The 27,910-nt window shown below is 40.4% G+C and overlaps 2 protein-coding genes across 3 annotated transcripts in view; one reads left to right on the forward strand and one right to left on the reverse strand.

The window, feature by feature from the left end:
* Positions 1-1,140: 1,140 nt before the first annotated feature.
* alkbh6 (alkB homolog 6) lies at positions 1,141-22,718 on the forward strand. Of its 2 annotated transcripts, XM_072549508.1 has the most exons (7): positions 1,141-1,322; positions 7,062-7,193; positions 10,510-10,578; positions 13,150-13,210; positions 17,044-17,195; positions 17,927-18,037; positions 21,813-22,718. In XM_072549508.1, the coding sequence occupies exons 2-7, from the start codon at positions 7,140-7,142 to the stop codon at positions 22,080-22,082; spliced, it is 717 nt and encodes a 238-aa protein (XP_072405609.1). In that variant the 5' UTR covers positions 1,141-1,322; positions 7,062-7,139; the 3' UTR covers positions 22,083-22,718. The 2 variants fall into 2 exon arrangements, with proteins under 2 accessions (XP_072405609.1, XP_072405610.1); XM_072549509.1 differs by lacking the exons at positions 1,141-1,322; positions 7,062-7,193 and adding an exon at positions 11,498-11,569.
* A 2,617-nt stretch (positions 22,719-25,335) lies between these two features.
* Positions 25,336-27,910, reverse strand: part of LOC140454688 (uncharacterized) — a 64,911-nt gene continuing 62,336 nt past the window's right edge. The window contains exons 19-20 of the mRNA XM_072549615.1: positions 27,485-27,626; positions 25,336-25,517 (exon numbers count right to left, since the gene is read on the reverse strand). Of these exons, the coding sequence (XP_072405716.1) occupies positions 25,336-25,517; positions 27,485-27,626 (324 nt within the window). The remainder of the gene's footprint in view (positions 25,518-27,484; positions 27,627-27,910) is intronic.

The raw sequence follows: 27,910 nt of genomic DNA on the forward strand, positions 1-27,910 counted from the left end.
CCAGCATAATCAAATATCCTTCCCACCCCAACTATATATTCTTCTATTGGACAGAAGATACTAAAGTTTGAAAACATGAATAAACAGTTTTAAGAAGTTACTTCCCAATTGTTATTAGACTCATGAGCTGATAATAGAGTTGTGCTTTTTCTGCACCTTCTCTGTAGCTGTAACACTATATTCCGCATTCTGTTCTACTACCCTGACATACTTACGTATGATTTGTCTGGGGAGCACACAGTACAATACTTTTCACCGTATCTCAGCACATGTGACAATAATAAAATCGTAATTGTTGTATTATGCTAGCTTTTAATGAAATTTTTATTGAATGCAAGATTGCAATTTTCAGACATAAGATTTCAACCCATGTGCTCAGAATATTGTGTCACTAAAATAGTAATCCCGACCAAGACACAAACTTCTTTTTAAAAATTCAATCACAGGATGTAACCACCACAGTCCAGACCAACATTAACTGCTCATCCCTAGTTACCCTTGAGAAGATGGTGGTGGTGACCTGCGTTCTTCAACTGCAGCAATCTGTGTACGTAAATCCACAATACCTGAGAGAAAGAGACAGTTGCAGGATGTTGTTTCAGCAAGACTGAAGGAACAAAAATGTAATTCCTAGTCAGGATGGAGAGTGACTGTTTGGGGAACTTGCACCACTGCATGTTCGCCTAGTTACCTTCTTTTAAAAAAGTATGATCCATAACTTGGTTCCAAGTTCCACATTCTCACCACTCTCGAAGTGAGAAACTTCAATGGATCGATTAGCGAATAATCTTATATTTAAAATCACCAGTCTGTTCTGCTTCTAAAGTGGAAACATTCTCGTTTTTTTCTCCAAATCTTGATTAGGCTACCTTCCAGCCTTCTCTTTTCCCCAGAGGAAAATAATTCATGCTTTGTCCAATTTTCCTGAACCGTTACGATTAACATGAATGTGCTTTTTTTTTTGCATTTTACCCAATTCCTCTTTTCTCAATAATAGAAAGCAAAAGGCGTCAAACTCACATGAAAATAATTAACTTACAAATCCATCACTCTTGACTTCACGTGTAATTATAGCATCGTGCTCATCCAGGATAGGGGGCAGCAGCGGTACTGAAGCGCCTACTAGGTCTGCTCTTGGTATATTTAATCGTCGGCGACACTTGGACCACCTAATGTTTATATTTACGGCGTGAAGGAGAAACTGTTCTCCAGTTGATTCGACCAATCTTTTGTCAATTAATAAGATTGACATCGGCCTACGACACTAGTCACAGCATCAATGCGGTAAACTGGCGAATTCATGTCTAAAATATCAAAAACAGGTATCTCTGATTTCCATCCTTTAAGTCTCCGATTCCCCTGCAGAGAGGAGGCTCGTCAGGATGAACCTCCCTCGAATTTCTTACTATTTGAAACTTAAGTGACCAACGCACGATGATATTGAATATAAAAGAGAAATGCAGGAGGTTTGAAAGAGCAAAAATAAACATAAATCGTTGGAGAAACGCGGCAACATCTGTAAATGCCGAGTCCAGGGTTCCTTCAGAAAAAATTGCTGTACAAGATGTGGGGGGAGAGCTTTAGCAATCTGGATTTATTTCTTTCACCACCTTCACAACTGAATTTTGTGAACAGAGTTGGGGGGGTTAAAAAAAGGCTCGAAGGTGCTTTCCGACTCCTCCAGTCGATGCCTTGCTCTTTTCCCGCTCGTGTAGCCGCCGTTGTATTTTGAACTACCGTCGCTCGCGGCTCCTCCAATCGCAGCTTCTCCTCCCCTCCCCCATCTCGCCGTTGGGGGTCCGCCCAGGTATTACCCCGCCCACCTGGCACGTGCGGGCCCACAGACTGTCCCCCGAATTATTTTGCCGCGTTTTTGTTTGGAGCCGCTCGCGGCGCTGCCGTTGCCGTTTGAATGCTCGAGCTCGCAGTTCCAGGGGGATAGGGATGTACAGCACGGAAGCAGAACCTTCAGTCCAACCCATCCATGCAGACCAGATATCCCAAACCCAATCTAGTCCCACCTGCCAGCACCCGGCCCATATCCCTCCAAACCCTTCCTATTCATATACCCATCCAAATGCCTTTTAAATGTTGCAATTGTACCATCCTGCACCACTTCCTCTGGCAGCTCATTCCACACACGTACCACCCTCTGAGTGAAAACGTTGCCCCTTAGGTCTCTTTTATATCTTTCCCCTCTCACCCTAAACCTATGCCCTCTAGTTCTGGACTCCCACACCCCAGGGAAAAGACTTTGTCCATTTATCCTATCCATGCCCCTCATAATTTTGTAAACGTCTATAAAGTCAATCCCTCAAGCTCTGACGCTCCAGGGAAAACAGCCCTAGCCTATTCAATCTCTCTCTATAGCTTAAATCCTCTAAACCTGGCAACATCCTTGTAAATCTTTTCTGAACCCTTTCAAGTTTCACAACACCTTTCCAATAGGAAGGAGACCAGAATTGCACACAATAGGCAGCATCCAACGAGCAGCAAAATCGACGTTTCGGGCAAAAGCCCTTCATTATTCCTGATGAAGGGCTTTTGTCCGAAACGTCGATTTTGCTGCTCGGTGGATGCTGCCTGAACTGCTGTGCTCTTCCAGCACCACTAATCCAGTATTTGGTTTTCAGCATCTGCAGTCATTGTTTTTACCTTGCACACAATAGTCCAACAGTGGCCTAACCAATGCCCTGTACAGCCGCAACATGACCTTCTAACTCCTGTACTCAATACTCTGACCAGTAAAGGAAAGCATACCAAACACCTTCACTATCCTATCTACCTGCGACTCTACTTTCAAGGAGCTATGAACCTGCACTCCAAGGTCTCTTTGATCAGCAACACTCCCTAGGACCTTACCATTAAGTGTATAAGTCCTGCTAAGATTTGTTCACCCGAAATGCAGATAAATACCTAACATTTATCTAAATTAACTCTATCTGCCACTTCTCAGCCCATTGGCCCATCTGATCAAGATCCCATTGTAATCTGAGGTAACCTTCTTTGCTGTCCACTACACCTCCAATTTTTGTGTCATCAGTAAACATACTAACTATACGTCTTATGCTCACATCCAAGTCATTTATATAAATGATGAAAAGTAGTGGACCCAGCACCAATCCTTGTGGCACTCACGCCCAAAGTCCGATGTGGTTTTAAAATTAGACAGTGACCACCGACATTGCGAAAGATGTGAGATGCACGGAGAAAATGGGTCAGTTTAAATTTGAAAATGGAAAATATCAGAGCGTGTCTGCTCCGGTTGTCAAGCGTCTATCTATTCCGACCTCATTTTATATCATGGGATTAGAATGAGTAGATACTGAATGAAGTGATTTTTAACTGAACATCAAATAGAGCAAAAACAGAAATTGCTGCAAAAGCTCAGCAGGTCTGACAGCATCTGTTGACACAAATCGAGAGTTTGTATTACCCTTGTTCAGAGCTGATGGTAGCTAAGAACTTTTTTTTACAGAAGACAGGGGCACGATGCAGAAGATAGAGGTAACTTGACATCTCTATCTCTATTTCGGGGGTAGACTGGCTTCCAATATTCACTACAAACCCACCGACCCACAGTTATTTTGACCACATATTCTCACACCCTGCTCCATTCTCTCATTTAGTCCCATTTCCATCACATCTTTGAAAAAAGGGCTTCTGAAATGTCCACCTTCTTCCTTAAACGAGGATTCCCCAGCACCATAGTTTACAGGGCCCTCAGTCATCTCCCACATTTCAGCCCTCAGCCCCTTTCTTCCCTCAACAATGATTGGGCCCCCCGACACTTCACCTACCATTCCACCTGCAATAGCATCCAGAGGTGGCCATTTCGCTGGAGCACTGCAGCAACCATGAGACAGAGATTTTGGCCAGGGAACTAGGTGGTGTGTTGAAGTGTCTGGCAACTGGAAGTTCAGGGTCCTTTTTGCAGACAGAACATAGGTATTCTGTGAAATGGACACTCAGTCTGTGCTTAGTTTTCGCAATGTAGAGACCACGTTGTGAACAGCAAATGTAGTGGACTAATTTGAGTGTCGTACAGCTTCACCAGCAGGATGACAGAACTAGACACATATTCCACTCCCCTCCCTTGTCAGCCTTCTGGAAGGAATATACTCTCTGGCATACCCTGGTCCACTCCTCCTTCTCTCCCAACATCTCCCACAACTTCATGACATCTTCCCCTGCCAACACAGAAGGCGTAACACCTGCCTGTTTATTTGCTTCCTCATCGGTATCCAAGAAACCAAACACACATTCCAGGTGAAGCAGTGCTTTACACGCACTTCACTCAAACTACATTTGCTGTTCACAACATGGTCTCTACATTGTGGAAACGAAGTATAGGCTGAGTGTCCATTCCACAGAATACCTATGTTCTGTCTGTAAAAAGAACTCTGAGCTTCCACTTGCCAGCTACGTAAACGCACCACCTAGTTCCCTGGCCAAAATCTCTGTTCAATGCTTGCTGCAGTGCTCCAGCGAATTTGGAAGAACAGCACCTCATATTCCCCTTGGGAACTCTACAGCCTTGTGGACTCAATATCAAGTTCAACGATTTTAGAGCTTTGAGGTAGCATCTCCCATGCCCTTACCCCAAACTCCACACACCAGCCTTGTTATCACATAGACCGCTATTACTCACAACCCATTGTTAGCCAGTTATAGTTCCCAATTGTTGCTATTCATTCTCCTAGGCTGATCGTTATCCACTCTTTTGTCAGTCCAGCTATTAAGTTAAAAAATCACACAGCAGAGTTATAGTCCCAACATGTTTATTTGGAAGTACAAGTTTTCGGAGCGCTGCTCTTTCAGATGGAGTAGGATCATAGGATACAGAATTTATAGCAAAAGGTCATAATGTCATTCATTGAATACTGAACAAACCTAAATTGCTGTTAAGTCTTTCATCTTTTAGAATGCGTTACAGGTTTAGATTCATTAATATGTAAATCCCAGAACTTCTTTCAAGTCACATTCCTGAGATAACGTAAGGTTTTATTAAAAAAAGGTGACATCTCAGCTAAGACAATGTATTAAAAGTGAGGTTAGAGTCAGTATGTTTTCCAATCTTGAGTCAGTCTAGTTCTGTTTCCAAAGTAGGAATTTATAAAATGTCACATTGATTATAAAAAATATTGACTGCCTACAGGTTGTGTGCTTTTTGAACAAAATAGGTATCAATAGGTAACAAAATAGATAATATATCATATCAGTATATGACACTATGATCTTTTGCTATAAATTATGTGTCCTATGATTGTACACCAGTAGCTACCTGACGAAGGAGCACAAGCTTGAATGCCCAAATAAACCTATTGGACTATAACCTGGTGTTGTGTGATTTTTTAACTTTGTCCATCCCGTTCCATCACCGGCACCTCCACATCAGCCCAACTATTCTTCTCTCTCTTTGGCCCTATGTCCACCCATTGTTTAGTCCTTAAACCCTCCCACCACCCTACCTTCTGCATTAAAATCAACTTTTTCTTAGCTACTATCAATTCTGACAAAGGGTCATTGGACCCGAAAGGTTATCTCTAATTTATTTCCATAGATGCTGCCATACCTGCTGAGCTTAATAAGCTGTTTTTGTTAATGATTTCCAGCATCTGCAGTTCTTTCAATTTTTACCAAATAGAACAAACTAGAAAGACACCTGATAATTTCTTCACTTGTGACATTTTTGGCAGAAGCTGTCTCAAGAATTGATGTTTTCAGTCACCAGTATTGTGTACCTTATGAAGCTGCCTCATCCCAGAATAATTTGATTAGCTACATGTCCATCATTTCATGATGCTAGAAGATTAACAGAAACAATAAAATAATATTTGAGAAAATTGGAATGGGCATTTGGGATAAACATGTCTTTTTGTTTCTCCAATCATCATGAGCAGGAGAAGGATTTTTAAAAATTGAGAAAGTAATGTCTGGGGAGGTCTGTGTTTGCACACAAGTGACAAAGTGAGTCCAGAAAAAGAAATTTCATTTCTTTGGTGATTACTGAAACTAAGTCATTGACATGCAGCATAGAAGTAATCAGTCTGCCTAGTGTATATTTGCCAGTTCATTTGATCCTATTAACCCTGGCCTTTTAAATATTTGTTTTTGATTATTTATTTACTTTTTGCTATTTGTTATGTATTCTGCTTGTCATTTTTGATGGGACATTCCATATGCTAACAAAACTTTGCTTTAAAATGCTCCCAATTATCCTATTGTTAATTATCTTAGTTTTATGTGTTCTGGTTACCAATCCAGCAATTTCATTTTTCTTATTTGCTTTATAAAAAGTCTGAATAATCATGTAACACGATAGACTATTCATTTCTCATAATCTTCTCTGCTGTAATTGAAAGAAACCTAGTATTTCTATCTGTCCTTTTATATAATCCCCACCTGATTCAGAATCAATTACCTTAGTGCAGTCCAGGGATTTAAATGGAGACTCCTAAATAAATTGTCGATGTTTATCCTTGATTTGGGCTTCAGTGTTCCATCTCCTTTCAGCTAATTCAGAGAGTTGAGTCAGAGGAGTTCTGGAGCGGCACGGTGGCTCAGTGGTTAACACTGCTGCCTCACGTCACCAGGGCCCCAGATTCGATTCCAGCCTTGGGCAACTGTCTGTATAGAGTTTGCACATTCTCCCCGTGTCTGCGTGGGTTTCCTCTGGGTGCTCTGGTTTCTTCCCACACACCAGAGATGTGCAGGCCAGGTGAATTGGCTGTGCTAAATTGCCCATAGTGTTAGGTGCATTAGTCAGAGGGAAATGGGACTGGGTGGTATACTCTTTGGAGGGTCGGTGTGGGCTTGTTGGGTCAAATGGCCTGTTTCCACACTGTAGGGAATCTAATCTAATCCAACCTTTATAATGAGACCAATGGTGGTTCTGCTTGGAGTACATTATACAGATTTTAAGAGTGTACACAGTGGACAAATGGGCAATAAATATTCTGTATTGGCCCTGTGAGCATTCTTGATTTTGTGTGTTGAAATTAGAACATGTTCTAAATATGTTTATTTGGTTCCTAATTTCACCTTCCATTCTTATGAAGTTACAGTGCAGCTATCCATGATCTTAACCATGACTCAACCACAGCAGAATATGTTAACTTCACTTGTTTGAACCCATAATGGATGCTCAAAATCAAAGGCCTTGTGAACTGGAGCCTTATTGCGTGGATCAGGTTAGTGCATTGTGTGGAATATGTGAACATGGGGTCTGTTAGCTCAGTGGACTGGATGGCTAGTTTACATTGCAGAGTGACACTAACCACGTGAGATTACTTCCAACACCAGCTGAGGTTACCATGATAGAGTCTCCTTCTCAATCTTTCCCCTCTTTTGATTTTTTAAATAGATGGGGAGGAGAGTTCACTCATTACCTTGACACTTGCTGGTCTTAACAGATTTACTATCTTTAAGTTCATGATCTGTCTGCTTTCTAATTGAATAGGCTGAGGTTGAGTGCTATTCCTGCTCCCTTGTGATCTGGCAAAATAATAAGGGAATGGTAGTAGAGGCAAGGTTATGCCAACTTTCATTTAACAATTGGACAAATCTATATCTTTTCCTTGTTTTTCACTGGAATGTGTGTGATCTCCACTTGGCAACATGTTGTTTTCAGTAAGTGATTGCTGTGTTTCAAAGGAAAATATTAAAATCACTGTCATAGAGTCATACAGCATGGAAATAAACCCTCCAGTCCAGCCATTCCATGCCAAAAGTAATCCCAAACTAAACTAGTCCAACCTGCCTGCTACTGGCCATATTCCCTCCAAAACTTTCCTATTCATGTGTCTATCCAAATGCTTTTAAAACATTGTAATTCTACATGCATCCACCATTTCCTCAGCAAGTTCGTTCCACATGTGAACTACCCTATTAAAAAAAAATGCCTGTTATGTCTTGTTGAAATCTCTGTCCTCTCACCTTCAAAATATGTCCCGTGGTCTTGAACTTCCCCATCTTAGGGAAAAGACACCTGCTATCAACTCTATCTAAACCTCTCTTGTATTTTATAAACTTCTTATCAGGTCACCACTCAACTTCCTATGCCACAGTGAAGAAAGTCCCAGCCTTTCTTTAAGACTCAAACCTTCCATACCTGGCAACATCCTGGTAGATCTCTTCTGAACCTACTCCAGCTTGATTATATCCTTCCTGTAACTGGGTGACCAGAACTAGACACAGTATTCCAAAAGAGGCCTGACAAATCTCCCGTATTATCTCAACATAATGTCCCAACTCTAATATTCAAAGGACTGAGCAATGAAGGCAAGTGTGTCAAACACCTTTTTAACCACACTGTCTATATGTGACACAAACTTTAAAGAATTACATACCTGCACCCCTAGGGCCTTCTGTTCTACAACATTATCCAAGGCCATACCATTAATTGTATAAGCCTTACCCTTGTACTGACAGAATGGACTGACAGAAGAGACACAACAAACAGTGAGACAAAGTATCGTACCTCTGATAACAAGGAAAAGATAAACACATAACCTCAACACCAATGAGAGGGAAGCACTGAAATCACTAAGAAACAATAAGAACATAATCATACTACCAGCAGACAAAGGCAGAATGACGGTCATCCTAGACAAAGCAGACTACATCCAAAAAGCGCAACAACTACTTACAGATACCAACACCTACCAAAAGAGGGAGTTTGACCCCACCCCACAGCTCACCAATAGGATAAACAACACACTGAGGAACCTACAAAAAAACGGACACATAACCAGGTTTGACCTAAAAAGAATGAAACCTGAAAGCAACAACATTCCCAGATTCTATGGACTACCTAAAGTGCACAAACCAGACATCCCACTCAGACCCATAATATCACTACCAGGGACACCATCACACAAACTGGCTAAAGAACTACAGCAGAAACTGAAACACCTGATCAGCGGATCCAGACACTCTATACAATCAACACAGGAATTCTTGGACATCATCAGAAATATACATATAGACAAGAAAGAAACCGTGGTCTCATTCGATGTAACGGCACTGTTCACCTCTATCGACAAAACCCTAGCCAGTGAAACAATAGCCAACCTGCTGGACATACAGAACAGACAACAGGATGTTGAACCTATCAACAAAGACGGCATACTCAAACTACTGGACCCGTGCCTCACAACACACTTCACATTCAACAACCAAATATATGAATAAATCAATGGCTCACCCATGGGCTCACCCATCTCTGGACTCACAGCAGAAGTGGTAATGCAAAGATTAGAACAAACAGTCTTACCGCAAATTCAACCCAAACTCTGGGTCAGAGATGTGGATGACACCTTTGTAACCATTAAAAACACAGAAATAGAGAACACACACTGGATCATCAACGCCACACTCACAGGAATCCGATTCACTAGAGAGGAAGAAAAGGACAACCAACTCCCATTCCTAGACGTGATGGTACAGAGAACACCGAATGGAGAATTCACCACAAAGGTATACAGGAAAGCCACACACACAGACCAAGTCCTGAACTACAAAAGCAACCTCCCCTACACACACAAAAGAAGTTGCATCAAGACACTATTCAAAAGTTGCATCAAGACACTACTGCACAACATACTGCAGTACACCAGAATTGCAAAAAGAGGAAGAAGAACACCTATACAATGTATTCGCCAAAAATGGATACCCATGCAATTTCATCAACAGATGCCTAAGGGAAAGACAACGGAACGAGGACGTGCCACAACCCAAAGGACTAGCCACACTACCATACATCAAGAGCATTTCCGAACTGACAGCCAGACTACTCATAACAGCACACAAACCAACAGCCACTCTCAGACAACAACTCTGAACGAAGGACCCGATACCCAGCATGAGCAAAACCAATGTAGTGTACAAAATCCCATGCAAGGACTGCACAAAACACTACATAGGACAAACAGGAAGACAGCTAATGATCCGCATCCATGAACACCAACTAGCCACAAAACGACACGACCAGATATTCTTAGTAGCCACACACGCAGATGACAAGCAACATGAATTCGACTGGGACAACACTACTATTATAGGACAAGCTAAACAGAGAACAGCCAGGGAATTCCTAGAGGAATGTCATTCATCCACAGATTCAATGAATAAGCACATCAACCTGGACCCAATATACCAGCCACTGCAACGGACAGCTGGAACTGACAACTGGAAGCGGCAGATTCAAACCACTAAAAATGCCGGAGGAAAGATCACAGAAACGCTTCACAGGAGGCTCCCAAGCACTGAGGATATCACCTAGACAGGGGACAAAACGTCTGCAACACAAATTCCCAGCTCGGCGAACAGAACCACAACAACTTTTCTATTATATACTACATATAATGATCCAGAAATGTATATGCAAGGGAAAATATATCTTTGAGAGGTTTGCATGTTACTCAATTCACTTAAGGTAATTTTATGGCAAACTTTGTGCTATGATAATTATAGTTCTTCTGAAGTATTATTTTGCATTGCCTTTAGGCCCCAGCCACTGTGTATTACATCCCCAACTTTATCACTGCTTCAGAAGAAGACTATCTGCTACAGCAGGTATGTTACTGCATTTTGATTCTCCAACAATGACAAACAAAATTAAACTTAATAAAATTAACTGATATTGATGAATGCAAAGAGACATATGTATAATCTGTCTTATTTCACATTGTTGACAAAACTCATGATTCCCTCCGGCACCAAGCCTCAGTCGAGTTGGCAGGGTGGTTAACCTTTTAAGGACTGTTCTCACTTAGTGTCATACATGCGCTTACCAGGAGGTTCCCGAGAATAAAAATATGATCCCCTTAAGTATACTGAGGCTGTTGTAATTTCCTTATGGCCATAGTGTTTGAGAACAAACAAAAATTTGCAAAATCCACAAATTTATCTTGTTAATTTTCATATTTCATCAAAATATAATTAATTAATGCAGAGAGAAAATGTAAGACAGTGTGTTGATAATATTTGTCCTAGTACTGATCTTTTCTATGGTTTCTCTTAAATTTCTCTTAAAATCCTTTCTGGATTTTATTATTTTTACCCTGTGGTAAATGAGAAACCAAAAAAAACTTACTTGAACTAGCAAATGACCCGCATTCCTTATTCTTGTTCTGACGCTGTATGATGAGTTAGCCAAAGGAAAAGGCCTCCGAATAGTTCCAGAGATTTAGGGGAAAGGATAGCAAAGATGATTCTCAATAGGAGTGAAAGTGATAGGGTAGTTGTCATGGGGACTTCAACCTTCCAAATATTGACTGGAAATACTTTAGTTCAAGTACTTTAGATGGGTCACTTTTTGTCCATTGTGTGCAGGAGAGTTTTCTGACACATTATGTAGACACGCTAATTGTGGAAAGTGTAAAAATAGATAAATCTCCTGGGCCGGATCGAATTTATCTTAGGATTCTCTGGGAAGCCAGGGAGGAGTTTGTCAAACTTTTGGCTTTGATCTTTATGTCGTCATTGTCTACAGGAATAGTGCCAGAAGACTGGAGGATAGCAAATGTTGTTCCCTTGTTCAAGAAGAGGAGTAGAGACAACCCTGGTAACTATAGACCAGTGAGCCTTACTTTGGTTGTGGGTAAAGTGTTGGAAAAGTTTATAAGAGATAGGATTTATAATCATCTTGTTAGGAATGAGTTGATTAGGGATAGTCAACATGGTTTTGTGACGGGTAGGTCGTACCTCACAAATCTTATTGAGTTCTTTGAGAAGGTGACCAAACAGGTGGATGAGGATAAAGTGGTTGATGTGGGTGCATATGGATTTCTGTAAGGTGTTTGATAAGGTTCCCTATGGTAGGCTACTGCACAAAATACGGAGGCATGGGATTGAGGGTGATTTAGCGGTTTGGATCAGAAATTGGCTAGCTGAAAGAAGTCAGAGAGTGGTGGTTGATGGCAAATGTTCATCCTGGAGTTCAGTTACTGGTGGTGTACTGTAAGGATCTGTTTTGGGTCCACTGCTGTTTTTCATTTTTATAAATGACCTGAATAAGGGCGTAGAAGGATAGGTTAGTAAATTTGCGGATGACACTAAGGTCGGTACAGTTGTGGATAGTGCTGAAGGATGTTGTAGGTTACAGAGGGACGTAGATAAACTGCAGAACTGGACTGAGAGGTGGCAAATGGCGATTAATGCAGAAAAGTATGAAGTGATTCACTTTGGAAGGAGTAACAGGAATTCAGAGTACTGGGCGAATGGTAAGATTCTTGGTAGTGTAGATGAGCAGAGAGATCTCGGTATCCATGTACATAGATCCTTCAAAGTTGCCAGCCAGGTTGATAAGGTTGTTAAGAAGGTATACAGTGTGTTAGCTTTTATTAATAGAGGGATCAAGTTTCAGAACCATAAGGTCATACTGCTGCTGTACAAAACTCTGCTGCACCTGCACTTGGAGTATTGTGTGCAGTTCTGGGCACCGCATTATAGGAAGGATGTGAAAGCCTTGGAAAAAGTTCAGAGGAGATTTACTAGGATGTTGTCTGGTATGGAGGGAAGGTCTTACGAGGAAAGGTTGAGGAATACGAGGCTGTTTTCATTAGAGACTTAATTGAAACATATAAGATAATCAGAGGGTTAGCTCGGGTGGACAGTGAGAGCCTTTTTCCTCGGATGGTGATGGCTACCACAAGGGGGCATAGCTTCAAATTAAGGGGTGATAGGTATAGGTCAGATGTCACAGGTAGTTTCTTTACTCAGAGAGTAGTCGGGGCGTGGAACGGACTGCCTCCAATACTTGTAAACCTGCCAACTGTACGGGCATTTAAATGGTCATTGGATAGACGTATGGACGAGAATGGAACAGTGTAGATTAGATGGGTTTCAGATTGGTTTCACAGGTCGGTGCAACATTGAGGGCCAAAGGGCCTATACTGCATTGTAATGTTCTATGTTCTATTAACCTCAACTGGTTTGAAATAACCTATAGCTGTGGGAAAATAACTGACCACCTAAGAAGAAAAACAGCATGGAATCTTTTTACACAGTTTTGATTAATGTAGAGAATAGGTGCATTATATAAATAAACATTTTGTATTGTGAGATTGTCACTCCCAAATTATTTGGATGACTTGAGAAGTTGAAAACTTTGCGCTTTTCGCTATCTTCATCTGTGACTTCCAGGTTTACAATTCACCGAAACCCAAGTGGACTCAATTATCAGGAAGGAGGCTGCAGAACTGGGGTGAGTATAGACCTGTGTGATGTGAGCAAGTGTGCATAAAACCCTCCTTTATTATATATGGAAGTGAGAGTAATATTAAAAGGTGTGGAAGCATGATGGAATTTGATATATTAATCCTTTTTCAACATAACAAGATGCCTTAGCCCTTTGCATTGGAATTTATGAAAATAATTGTAAGTGTAACATAGGTGTGCACATTGACTGTTGGGTGCAATTCATATGAAGAGGACTATGTTTACAGGTGACTTTAACTGTTACTGTAAAGCCTGATTAATGTAATTACCCCTTGAAGGGTGTCACTTGATTCACAAATAGAGCTCATATGCTTAGACAGGAATAAACACTTACACTGTTAAGTCCACATGTAATTGGAGCCATTTTCCATTTACAATTCACATGAATATGGAAAACAACACAGGTTGCACTTGGAACAATGAGTAGCAAGCTCAACCTGATAATTAAATTCCCCTTGAACCCCCATGTTTGCTTCTTCCTTGCACTCCGTTGCAAGCCCATCAATACTGAGCTTCCACACACTTTGAATTTCAGCTTCACCTTCTAATGATATCTCCTGATTCATAGCCCCACAACCTAATCATGCCAAACATTGCACTGCATTGTCCCACTGTTAACACTAGGGTGGTTGTGACCATCAATAACCCACCCCATGAAATAACTGCACAAAGCTAGTATCCCATCACCAGGTCAACCTTTATTTCTTTGTGTACAAAGCACTGGCTGTAACTAACCAGCCCTGAACTGAGGAGATTCTAAATCTCCTGGTTATATTGGTCAGCCAGGGCTCTCTTGACTGGGGTTGTTAACCTGAGCCAATCAAGGATCTTGTTGTCAACAAGATCCAGCTGATTCCAATCACTACATCCCTCCCCCACTAAGTCTGGGGATGTAGTGATTGGAGTCAGGTCTTTCTCTTGTAGCCTTTCTTGCGACATTTTCATCCCAGATTTGGTTCTTCTGACTCGGACTCTGACTCGGGCGGTGTGTACGACCATAACCTGTCTCTTGTGTCAGGAGTTACCTGGGAGAGTTTCCTCCTCTTCTTCCAGCAGTAACGCTATCAAGGCTGCATCCATCTCAGTCTTGGGACCTGACCTTGCATCAACTTTCCTTTGTGCCCATACAGGGCCATTTTCATGGTTCCATCACCAAACTTCTTCCCCTGAATTAAATTGTTTCTCTCACTTGGAGGAGGCATGTAGCCGACATTGAAGTTCCTGTTGCTGTTACCCCCTACAAAGTCTGGAAATATCAGGTTTAACCTGGTACAGAGTCTTCTTCCTATTGGCAACTCTGTTGGAGCTATCCCTGTTGTTGTGTGTGGAGTGGTCCTATAATCAAACAGGAACTGGGACAGTTTGGTATCAAGTGACACTGTAGGCTGCTTATTTAAACCTGCCTTCAACATTTGGACAGCTCTTTGCACCAGACCACTGGACAGTGGATACTATGGAGCTGTCCTTATGTGCAAAATGCCATTTGATTTTAGGAAATATTCGAATTCTGTGCTAGTAAATGATGTCCCATTGTCTGTGACTAATACTTGCAGGAGACCATGTAGTCGGATGACCCAGAACTATAAAGAAAATCCAGGTATGACTTCTACAAAGCCATCAGTGATGCCAAGTGGCAATACCAGACAAATATAAAGGCCTAGATCAACCATACTACTCCTGCCACCTGTGGCAAGGCCTAAACAACATTACAGGATGTAAAATGAAGCAGAGCAAGATAGCGAACAAAGACACATCCCTCCCTGATGTGTTCAATGCTTTCTATGCTCAGTTCAAATAGAATGCCTGCAGTGCGGTGCAACCTGCCCCGACAGCCCTGGATGCACCTGTGCCAACTGTCACTGCTGCAAACGTTAGATTGGTCTTCTTGGGAGTCAACCCAAGGAAAGTGATGGGCCGGATGGAGTCCCCAGCCAAGCACTCATATCTTGTGTGGACCAACTGGCAGAGGTATTCACCAACATCTTTGACCTCTTACTCCAACAAGCTGAAGTCCCCATCGACTTCAAGAACACCACCATCATCCCAGTACCTAAGAAAGCATATGCATCGTGCCTTAATGACTACTGCCCTGTACACACATGATTGTTGCCGAATTCCAAACAAGTGCCATCTACAAGTTTGCTGATGATACCACTGTGGTAGGATGGGTATCAAACAATGATGGGTCAGAATGCATAAAGGAGATAGAGGGGTTGGTGACATGGTGCTATGAGAACAACCTCCTTCTCAACATCAGCAAAACTAAAGAACTGATTGTTAACTTCAGAAAGAAGGGAGAACATGCGCCTATCTGCATCAATAAAGCTGAGGTTGAGAGGGTGGAGAGTGTCAAGTTCCTAGGAGTGACAATAACCAACAACCTGTCCTGGACTTTCCACGTAGGTGCGATGATCAAGAAGGCACAACAACACCTCTTCATCCTTAGCTCAGGAAATTTGGCATGTCCACAAGTGCCCTCACCAACTTTTGCAGCTGCACCATTGAAAGCATATTGTCTGAGTACATAATGGCCTGTTATGGCAACTGTTGTGCCCAGCACCGTAAAAAGCTACAGAAGGTTATGTGAACAGCCCAGACCATCATGGAAGCCAACCTTCCATCCACGGACTCCATTTACACAGCCCGTTGCCCTGGAAAGGCTGCCAACATCCTCCAAGACCCAACACACCCCAGCAATGCTCTCCTACAACCTCTTCCGTCAGACAGAAGTTGCAGAAACTTGAACACACACACACACACACCAGCAGGTTCAAAAACAGCTTCTTCCCTGCCATTATTAGACTGACGAAAGGACTCTAAATAATGCTGATCTTACTAGGCACTAGGCAAGATCAACATCAGTAAGAACAGTATACCTCTATCCAAGTGTTTTGTTCACCCCATGATCTGTATGTCCTTGCTTACTATGAGCTGTGTGTACTGCTCGTAAACAAAGCTTTTCACTGTACTTAAGTACATGTGACAATAAATCAATCAATCAAAGTGTAATGCTGCTGCCAGGACAATGAAAGGTATTAGTGCCTTCTAGAATGCAGGATTGAAATGCAGAACTGTATTGCAAGTGGGGTTGTAACATGTCATGAAGGAGTAGTGATAGTAGCGCATGTCCTATGCCACCCTCACAGACAGGGTGTGCGGGTGGTTACTGCCCAAGGAGCATTGCCATGAAATGTGGTGATTGCTGTCCAAGATGAAACTCCAAAGGAACAAGCAGTGAGCTGAGGTCACCAGGTATCCGTTCTGACTTCCATGTCATGAATTCTGACTGTCTAGTTTATCTCTGGCATGTTGAAGAATTGGAAATTGAGATTGGGTAATAATGGCAAGCTAATGATTTTAAATAGACTTCTTGGCACTCACCAGCAGGATTTTCATCTAGCTGTTCAAATTTTAATAGCAGTATCAGTTTTGCTTTTCTCAATATTGAGAAACAAATTTCTACCAACCTTGCCATATTTTCCCAAATAATTCACCAATATCCACATCATTCAGGGGCAAGGAAGATTCCATCTTATGTTTAAGCTATGATGGTGAGAGTTATCGAATTTAGATGATGCAATGTTGCTATAGAATTTCATCTGTAAGTAATGAGTAAGTGCCTTTGGAGAATGAGGAAGAAAATAATATATGAAAATTGAAGTTGCTGGAAAGGCTCAGCTCAGATCTGAGTTCAGTTTTTCCAGCAATTTTTGTTTTTGTTTCTGATTTCCAGCATCCACAGTTCTTTCCATTTTTATATGAAAATTGAATTTTGTACAATTGTGGTTATTGTTAGTCAGTTTTCCTGATCTCTTGCAGGTGGTTTACCTCACTCAAGGGGAATGCTTGCTGAAAAGCTGCCCGACTGGCTGGTTAAATATGCCCAGAAAATTTCAGCCCTGGGACCTTTTGCAGGACAAGTTGCTAATCATGTGTTGGTTAATGAGTACAATCCTGGTGAAGGAATAATGGTACTGGTATAATACAATAATAATTGGCTTTTGTTGAACAATGATAATAATTATAGTTTGTCTGAATCCCTTAATTTTAACTATTATAACACTGCTCAATAACACAGTAACACTGCTCAATAAAACAATTCAGGGAGTGCAGATGATGCTGGAAAGTATCTGCCATCTATCTTTTTCCACTCTTATACTCTTGTACTTGCTTTTTCTTTTACACTCTGTGTTTCTCTCCAGCTCTCTTCTTCCATCCTCTATCATTTCATGCTCATTTTGCTCTTTATTTTTAATTTATTTCTGTTATCTCTGCTGGTTTATTTCTTCCTTAATATCTCTCATATTGACTCATTTTCTTTGTTAATTTAATTGTGAAACTTCTTGGAAGAATTTACTTTGAAAGTGCTGTATAAATGCAAACTGCTGGCAAATTACTCTTCATTCTCTTGTTCTCTCCAGTCTCCACCTATCTCATTCTCCTCCCCTTCACGCTGCTGTTCACACCATTATAGATACTGGGTAAAAATTTAAGATGTAATCTAAATATTGGACAGAGTATTAAATTTAGTTTTAAGAAAAGCACTGACTAACATTAGCTATTTTACCTGACAGCACCTTTGGAACATTCTTCTATATTAAAGGTGTGACACAAATGCAAAGTTTTATCATGACAAGTAAGCATAACAATCCTTGTTAAAATTATCAAGCTGTCGATTGAAATCAGATTCTTGTCTTTATAGCCTCATGAGGATGGGCCTTTATACTTTCCAACAGTTACCACTATCAGTCTTGGCTCTCAAACTCTATTAGATTTCTATCATCCCATTGAAAGAGAGGATGAAGAGGTGAAGGTTAGTAATTTTAATTCTGATTTATACAGTATTGACATGTTTTTAATTAATGCAAAGACATTTTTGTTTTTTCAAATTCCATTTCCCATTGATTGGAGTGCATGACAAGAGTGTTGTTGGGGGAATTGTGCAACATGACTCAATGAATGGAAAAGGAGTATGAAGGTTCTTCTAGAAAAATGTATCTGCTGGTTACCTCTGATGGTATAATTAATGATGGATTGCACTGATGGTGTAGCCATCATCTTGGCTGTAAATAGGAGAATTCTCAGCCCATTTCTACTGGGCAGCTATCATTTTTGTCATTGCTGGCCTGAGCAGATGCTGCCCAGTATGGGGAAGCCCTGGCTGGAAAGTGAAAACAAAACATATATGAAATCTCCATGGATAAAATCAATCTTCTGTTCAGTCTAGCTGTGACAATAAACTGATTAATGTATTTTACGTAAAGGTAGGATATCAGCATAATCAGATACATGCGACAGAGATATAATAAGGGCTAAATCACTTGCTTCTTGAATTACCCAAGATAACCCACAGAAGTACCAGTCTGAATGTTTATTTAAATATAAAATGGATGTCAAAGAAGCATTACTTAGCCAATCATGTCAGTACTGGTTCCAAAGCTTCATCTGGAGCTTGGAAATTTATTTCTCAGCTCTTTTTCTGAATTCTTTTCCAGTCTTTAAAATACTTATTCAGTTTTGTTTTAAATGGTGCTTATCATTTTCCCTGTACAGCCAGTTGTGAACCATGACATGTTCTATTAACTTTCAACATGTAAAGTATTTTTCAAAAACACCCAATTTTTGTTTACAATTGCTTGAGTAAAGCAGGAAGTAGATTGTTTGTTGAAGAAATATTGCTGTCCCATTTAAAGAGAGACCTGAGTTGTTCATCTCTTGCCTCCGCATCTCTCTTGACAGCTTTGACTCTTTTTGACTGTCATGTGTGATATCATGAGTTGCCTTCTTGAATGTTCCTCCAAGTTGCATCCCTTTGAGTGAATGTCACCGATTCTTTTCATTCACTTTTTATTGAGGACTGTTACACTACCTAACATCTTTCTTGAGGACCATTAGACAAAGCTTTCAGCAGTAGATGGACTGAATTAGGAACATAGTTGGGAAATGTGTTGAAGTGTAAGCAAACGGTTTTGGTGATAAGGCAAATGTGAGATTGGAAGCTCAAGTCAGCATGAAGGATGCAAAAGTTCTGAACAGTCTGATTCAGCTTTACTGTGGCCAGAGAAAACGATCGAGCCTTTGGCTAGAAAGTTATGTTTGTGGTGGTGTGCGAAGACACTGGCTTCAGACTTTTCAATCTTTAATTGGAAAAAACTTCTCATTCAAAACTGGCTGTTAGATGAGCAAATGACAAATTGGAGACCGTGGAGGGATTGAGTGAAGTAGTGATCAGCTGGTGTGCATATCAATGATCAAATTAATCTGTCATTACTTTTGGGTGGGAGCAGAAGTAGGTCATTAAGCCCACTGAGTCTGCTCTGCCATTCTATGAGATCATTGCTAATTTGATAATTCTCAACTCCACTTTCCTGCCTTTTCCTCATTCCACTGGATTTTTTTGCTGTTTAAAAAGTTCTATCTATCTCATGCTCAATGACCCAGCCTCAATAACCTTTTAAATAATTCTACAGATTTATTACCCTCAGAGAAGAAATTTTTTCTCATCTCTGACTTAAAGCTGCAACCTCTTATTGTGACACTAAACCTCATGTCCTAGACTTTCTCACAAGGGCAAACAACTTTTCCACATCTACCCTGTAAAGTCTCCTAAGAATCTTGTATGCTTCAACAGGTCAGTTCTCATTCTCATTCTTCTAAGTTCCAGTGAGTACAGGCCCAACACAGTCAATCTCTTCTCAAAAAAACTCAATCAAGTTGGTGAGATATGATTTTCCCCACGCAAACCCAGGCTGCCTGTAACTAACAAGTCAATTTGGTTCCAAATGTGAATAACTCCTGTCTCTCAATATCTGCTCCAGCAGCTTCCCCATCACTGACATCAGCCTCACTGGCTTGTAATTGACTGAAATATCTTGGTTTCCCTCCTTAAACAAAGGAACAACATTGGCCATTCTCCATTCCTCTGGAATTTCACCTGAGAGCAGACTGGATCTGTTAAGATACCAACTATTTCCTTCCTTGCTTCCCACTGTTGCCTGGGATAGATCCTACTCAATGACCCTGTGATTCCATTTGGCCCTATGGACTTATCTACCTTAATGACACCCAACACTTCCTGCTTCATTATGCTGACTTACCTGAGAGTATTCACACGCCTTTCCCTAACCTTAACATCTCATTACTCACTAAGGACCTTACCGATTTCCTCTGGCTCCACATGTAACCTCCCGTCTTTATCCTTGAGTGGACCTACTCTTTCCCTAGTTTAGATTAGATTAGATTCCCTACAGTGTGGAAACATGCCCTTTGGCCCAACCAGTCCACACCGACCCAGATCTATCTAATGCACCTAACACAAGGGGCAACTTAGCATGGCTATTCACCTGACCTGCAATTGTTGGAAAGCTAACTATAAGCAAATTAGGCAAGAATTGGAGAATGTGGATTGGGAGAGGTTGTTTGAGAGTAAATCCACATCTGACATTTGGGAGTCTTTTAAGGACTGGCTGATTAGAGTGCAGGATTTGGGAACCACGGTTGATAAGGGTAATTATCAACTGAATTTAAAAAAGGAAGCATACCTAAGGTCCTTGCAACTAAAAATAAAGTCCTTAAAGAAGACAGAAGAAGTAGAAAGGAGCCCAAATGGGGAGTTAGGAGGATTAAATGGGGCTATGAAATGTTCTTGGCCAGCTGCGTTAAGGAGAATCCCAAGGTATTTTACACATATATTAGAAGAAAGAGGGTAAGGGGCGACATGGTAGCTCAGTGGTTAGCAATGCTGCCTCAGGACCCCAGGTTCGAATCCAGCCTCGGGCGAATGCCTGTGTGGAGTGTGCACATTTTCCCTGTGTCTGCGTGGGTTTCCTCTGGGTGCTCCGATTTCCTCCCACAATCCAAACATGTGCAGGTCCAGCCTTGTCCTTATGTGTAAATATCCAAAAATGTGATCACTATTCCCAAAATGCATTTCTACCAACACCCACCCTACCCCCTCCCCCCCCCCCCCCCCCCACAACTGAAACTTTGATCGCCTGGCTGGGTTCATTTCCCAACACTGTGGCAGTTTGGCCCCTCTTTCATTCGACTATCTACATATGGTTTCAAAAAAGCCCTCCTGGACACACTTAACAAATTGAAGTTCACTTGTAAACTTTCCTACTTGTCATAGTTCAGCCATTGGTTCAGGTGAATTTATTAAAAGAAAGGCCAAGTCGATCTCGGATTTCATCGTTCATTCAGTTGGGATTTCTATCTGGATTCTCTGGAATTTTGTGCCTTTGAAGAGAATAAAGTTCTGATGAATTAGAGTGTTGCTGCTCACGATACTGCCTCATATATGAATTTATCAGTTTGATGAAACACTGATGTCAGTAGAACCAGATATGTGTCCAAAAGAAAGTCAGTCCATTAGCAAAGGTAGGAGAACGTCAGGACTGCACATGCAGGACATTCCTGATGATGAAACATCGACTCTCCTACTCCTCGGATGCTGCCCGACCAGCTGTGCTTTTCCAGCACGACACTTTTGACTCATTGGGAGAAGTAGGAGAAGATTACAGGGGGAAATAAATTAGACAATAAGTTTCCTTCACATTGCATCTTATTCCTCCACCATCGTTTTACAGGTTTATTCTCCTCAGACCGAAGAAAACCGTTATCTTCTGTCTCTTCTTCTTGAACCACGTAGCCTTCTGGTGCTGCAAGATGACATGTATGTGAAGTATCTGCATGGCATCAGGCCAGTGAGAGAGGACATTGTCACAGAGAAGGTTGCCAACCTAAAATCATGTAATGCAAAACTTGGAGCGGTTTTAAAAAGAACTACAAGAATATCCCTGACTATTCGTTTTGTGCCAAAGGTTTTAAAAACCAAGATATTGCTGGGGAGGAAGTAATGGCATTTTTTTGTATTTAAATAGATTGTAGTATCATTTTATTTGTCTCCTTCCTGAAAATCTAGCTTATTTCATAGAATATAGTTGGAGATGTACCTCTGTATTGGTGCCTCTTTCAATGGATTTTCCTCACACAATAAAAAAAATCCTGTCAGTTTGTTCTGTTATGAAAAGAATCAATATAGTGTGATACTGCTCTTACTATGTCCTGACATCAGTTGCAACATCAGTCCCTGAGTAGTGGCGAGGAGCAAGAAGTTTTCCCCCACCTCTTCCGATCTCTATTGCCCCATCCTTCCACCAGTGAAGCCAGTATTAATAACTTTACTGTTAAAATAACTTCGCTCTTCACAGGCTCTTGCTGATCTGTATATTTAAGTTCCATACCAAGCAAGTCTGTGTCTCAGGTGATTCAGGCACTGTTAGAAATTGGTAAAGGGAAAGCTACATACAACTTTCACAATCTCCTGAGTTTTAAAATCAATAAAAGAATGTGTGTGTATTTTAATAAAATTGCTTTAGCTATTGCTGTACACAGTGCTTGCTTTCTAAATTACAAATTAGGACCTGTATATTGCATTATGCCATTCGTAATCAGTTGAAATGAATAAATTCTACATTATTTATTCTGGAAAATATCAGTAATGTTTGAGCTGTGATTATGAAAATGGAGTGAATAAATGTAATTTAGTTTAAACTGATTAAATACACACATTATTTAAATTTTAAGGTGTTTTGCCCCACCAGCCAATAAACCACTTCTAATCAGTGAGATATGAATTTCCCTTCAGTCGATAACAGGGTTGAAGAGAAAGTTCTGCAGCAGAATGGTCAAAAAAAGCAGTTCCATTCAAGCAAGAGACTCTCCTGGATAGATTCTCATTCCTGGAAGATTTATCAAAAAAAAATTGAAATTTGTTTGCTGCATTGTGTTAAAACTAGAATTCGGTGTGTTCAGTTCAAGTTGGCATTAAGTTTTAGATTTTCTTTGAAATCCTGACACTCCTGCTTGTCTTATGGTGCCATCTTTAAGATACAGACAAGTGAGCAGGTCATAGGGACACAGGAAGGTACAAAGTTCTGTCATTGGACTGTCCATATCAGGTAGTCTTCGTCTACGTGATCGGAACACTACCAAAAATCTCAATGCCTCCAGGACAAGGTAGAAAATTAATTCAACTAATCTTTATTTCTGAACACTGTAAGTAACATTACCTGAAACAAAAACATGCTTGGATATTGGTTAAAGATAATATTTAGTTTGGCTGTGAGTCTCCTTTCAGTAGATTACTGACACTTATGAATTCAACCTAAAAGCTTCAGAATAGGTTTTTGTATGAGAATCCCAGAGCATCCAGACATCATGAGTTTGTACTTCAGGCTGAGTTAAGGCTCTTACAGGAGGGCAAAACGTTGAAAAATAGACATTTTACAGTATTTAGCAAATGAAAAAGAATGATGCATACCTTATCTTATGAGAGACTTGTGAGATGCTTTCCTATCCATTTGGAACATATTACCAAGAATTGGGAGCCTGCCTTTCTCTGATTGTCTGTTTTTAAGAAACCACATAATGAGCAGAACACCTAAAAGACTATAAAGTAGGGTTATTTCTGGGTTATTTAAATCCATGGTGATGGAATGCAGAAAAAATCCAGTTGGAACAATAAAGACTGTAATCTGGTATCAATACACAGACAGCTGTGTGCTGGTGATGAAGAAAAAAAATAATTTTCACCAAGTTAAAGCAGAGTTCACTTTAGAAATAGCAATGCTTGGCACTACTAAAGATCCACCAGAACAACTGAGCCTTTACTTTGCTCAAATCAGAAGAATTAACAACTCAATTGAAGAAGCAATAAAGCCGTTCAGTGAAACAAGTCCATGATTGTTGAAGGGAGTTGCTGTTCAGACTATTTGTACAGATCAGAAATATAGGGAAACTCTGAGCCAGGAAATGAGTCACCTTGTGGTGCTTGTGCGCGCCTGTTTTGTTCCATTTTGGGAAATGCATGTGGCAACTTAGAAAACTTGCAAAACGTAAGCTGAAAAAAAAACCTGACAACCCAGAAAAAGGCCTGATTGTCATCATGTGGCTTTGTAACTCAAGCTACTGATGAACCCAACATTCCTACATAAAAATGTGAAAAGCTGGGTGGATCTAAAAGTTGAAGCTGTGTCCTAGGTCGCAAATATCTAGGGGATCTGAGGATTTTCAGTCTTTTAGTGATACTTAAAGAGACCAGCCAGATGGTCATACCAGAGGAATCTAAATATTCACTCTTCACAGTTTACAGGAACTTCATGGTTTTAATAACTAAATAGAAAAATTATGTTCACTGTAAATGGGAGTACAGGATTCTTATCACAGCTAATTTTATTCCACTATTTCATTTTTTTCCACAAAAGCCTCAAATCAGCAATTGAAACAAATGATTTTTGAAAGCAGGACCAAAGACAGTATGGCCTCGTCCTTGAAATACTGAACCCTCCTTTTGAATAATATTCCATGATAGTGATTTTGTGGCATTTTAAAAGTGGCAAAATTTATTTTTCAGAAAATAGCTAGAAAAAAGTGTCAAGTTATAATTTCTGAGTGACTAAAGTCTGTTATTTTGAGCAAAAGTAAAGTCACCCAGACCATAGGGCTGCTCTTTTATTAGAGAGAGAGAGAGAGACATCTGCTGGTGATTTAACCTGAGGGTCACCATGCCTCAGGTGAGAGGAGAGGCTGAGAAGAAGAACCGAACTACAAAGATATTTTTGATGAAAAAAGTATAGTTTTGAAATTTTTAAAGTGCTTCATGGTAACCTCATCCAGTGCAGGAATTGAACCCACACTTTTGGTGTCATTCTGCATTGCAAACCAGCTGTCCAGCCAATTAAAGGTACTGAAGATTTGGACTCATTCAATGTTTAAAGGAGATGGAGGATGAAGTGCAGGTGGGAATGATATTAGAAAAATTAAATCAAGATTAAATAAACATGAATTATGAATTCAGTTGTGCTAGGAGCCAAACTCAAAAGATGATTGAAAAAGAATTAAAAGGAACACAATAACAAAACCACTTCTCATCTATTTTTATTTACAGGCTGCTTAAAAACAATATTCACCATTACAAGGTACTGATCTGTGGCACTCAAAAATATTCATTAATGCAAAATATACTGCTCTTGAGATTCTAAAATTAGGTTTGTGAATCATCTTTTCCTGGTATCATCTGTTAAAATATTTTTCAAGATCCTAGTTTATTTAACGAGAAATGGCACAGAATTTGTACACATGGGGTTTAACCAGGATCCCACTAGTAGCTGGTGATATGTCAATATCCTTGTGATCAGTAATAGAGTTGAAGACAAAGTTCTGCAACAGAGTGGTCAAAAAAAGAAAGAGTTCCATCCGAGCCAAGGATGCTCCTAGACACATTCTCTTTCCTGCAAAACAGAGATAGTATTGAAAAAAAACTTTAAATTCTGCTTGCAGCATTCCACTATCGATCAGTTACAATCATGAAAATTGTGTTGGATTTACTTCTTTGACTTCTCCACTTGAGATTTTGTACTCAACAAAGTGAGATCAATAGTATTTGCATCAAACATTCCATTTAGCAACAATAAGTTGCTTGACAACAGTTATGTAGGAACATAAAAAATAGGAGCTGGATATGGACATTTTGTCCTTCTGGCTTGTTCCACCTGTCAGCAACATCATAGCTGATCTCCCATCTGAACTCTACCATTTTGCATTACACTCACATCTTTGACTATTGCAAAAAAAATTGTTAGATTTTCATCTCGTGCTCATCAGGACAATATGTAAGAATTACCAAAGTGAACAGAAAACAACATTTATACTTCGAGAGAAGATTGCTGATTGATTGCCAAGGAGACTGCTGATTGGTTGCCAAGTTGACTGAGATTGGTAGATGCTTTGTTTAAAAAAATGTATGGTGTAATAATGATTGATAGTTAATTGCCAAGCTTTGTTAAATTTTAAACCAAGCAAACTGACTGCTTAGTCAAGGCAGAAATTTATCCAGAAAATGGCTGTCAACTACTTTATTGAGCTACAGGGCCCTTGTGTATTAACATATGGAGTTTCTGTTGCTACAGGGCCCTTGTGTATTAACATATATAGTTTCCGTTAGATGCAAGTGCGTCACACTGTTAGCCCAACTGCAATCATAAATTTGTTGTCAGCATAATTCTTTGTGCATAAATGAATGTTTAATAAATAAAAGCAGGAAGTGTTGAGAAATTCAGCAAGTTTGGCAGCATCTGTGAATTGAGAAACATAGTTAATGGGCAAATATTCCCCTGAAAAACATGGGCATTGATAAGTCAGTTGGAAAAATAGAGAGATAGGCAGAAATGAGATTCTTGATGTTGAGAAATAAAAGATTCTCCAAACAAGTTTTCAGTGAGACGAGAACCTCACTAGTGAGTGACAAGATGCCTACTTGGATATATTCATATTATTACTGAATCTTATTGACTTCAGGTGCAGTTTCCCATTCTGCCACCTAACAAATAGAAACTAGGTGGAGACAATTTCTGACTTTAAAGTCAAAATGGGTACACGATGACTCCAGGTCTTTACTTTGGAAAGCAGTTACCAACATCTTTGGGCGTTCTTCATGGGCAATGACCACATGCACCCCATCCATGTAAATTGGCATGGGACATATACCTCACTGTACCACCATGTCTCATTTCTGACGCACAATGTGGATCTGCACCTCCTTGCTTCTTTTTAAGGCATTTTGGCACCTTTTATTGTAATGCTGCTGGCAGGACACTTTAAGCAGGGACAGGCACCAACCCTGCAAAATGGACCAAGGTGGATCTCATTTTGCACCTACTTGTATGCACTGAACATTGCCTTAGCTTGCCTTTTTGCACTTTGACCCCCTCAGCCAGAGCTTAGAGGTTCATATTTCTGTGTAGCCTTGCCACTTTTGTGCGGATGCAAAGCTAGGCAGATTATCATGGTTGCCAGCAGTCATCAGTAACAGCTTGGACACGTTACTGTATAGTTTCATGCTGTATCAATCTCATACCTGCACGATGTGCCAGCAGTGTACAACAGCAAACACTTTCCACATGCTTCAGCCAAATGGCCATCTCTCAAAGTCTAAGCAGGGGGGAATCCCAAAATTTCACACAACCAAGGAAGCCTTCAGTCAGGAAAACCAACAAAGTATGCAAAGGGCATTGTCCAATATCAGTCCAGTGGTTTGACATGATGTTGTCCTGTAGGGACAGTCAAGGTCAAAGGTTTGTTGCACTACAGTCCACGCCACAGTCATTCCTGCAGATGTAATGCAACCAGTCCAAGGAGTAGTGGAAAGTCAGTCAGGGAACAACACAGACATCATTCTTCAAAAGAGAGGAGACTGTACCTGCAGAGAATGCCATAAAACTTTCACTTTGTTTGAAGCATCCATTTTCATCAAGGAAGTGATTTGGATTAAAGGAGTCTGGAGTCTCCCACTGGCTGGTGGCTTTCAGAACGGAGGAAAGTACAGTAATCACAAAAGTGCCCTAAAATGGAATCATTATAAGATCAGACAATGCAACAACAATTTACATCAATATTCAGTTTAAGCCCCATATAGAATGATATTTTAAAGTGCTAATGATGATGAGAATTTCAACCATCGTCAAATATCTCTTACTTTGGATCACTTTGTTATTATCAATGGTTCATTTCAACCTCAGGCACTGAAAACAGAGGAACTAGTCACTCACCTTGTGTGTTTTTGTGAGGCTGGTGCAGAATGATGTGCATATTGTCACTAAATTTCTGAAGTAATTTCTTATATGAT

Source organism: Chiloscyllium punctatum, chromosome 29 (assembly GCF_047496795.1).
Source record: "Chiloscyllium punctatum isolate Juve2018m chromosome 29, sChiPun1.3, whole genome shotgun sequence".
NCBI lineage: Eukaryota > Metazoa > Chordata > Chondrichthyes > Orectolobiformes > Hemiscylliidae > Chiloscyllium > Chiloscyllium punctatum.

What these genes read in the sequence shown, in the direction of transcription:
- alkbh6 (XM_072549508.1), top strand. Translation starts at nt 7,140, where the DNA reads ATGGATGCTCAAAATCAAAGGCCTTGTGAACTGGAGCCTTATTGCGTG. An exon ending in AAGGAGGCTGCAGAACTGGG is followed by an intron (nt 13,211 to 17,043) that starts GTGAGTATAGAC and finishes GATCTCTTGCAG; the next exon opens with GTGGTTTACCTCACTCAAGG. An exon ending in GAGAGGATGAAGAGGTGAAG is followed by an intron (nt 18,038 to 21,812) that starts GTTAGTAATTTT and finishes ATCGTTTTACAG; the next exon opens with GTTTATTCTCCTCAGACCGA.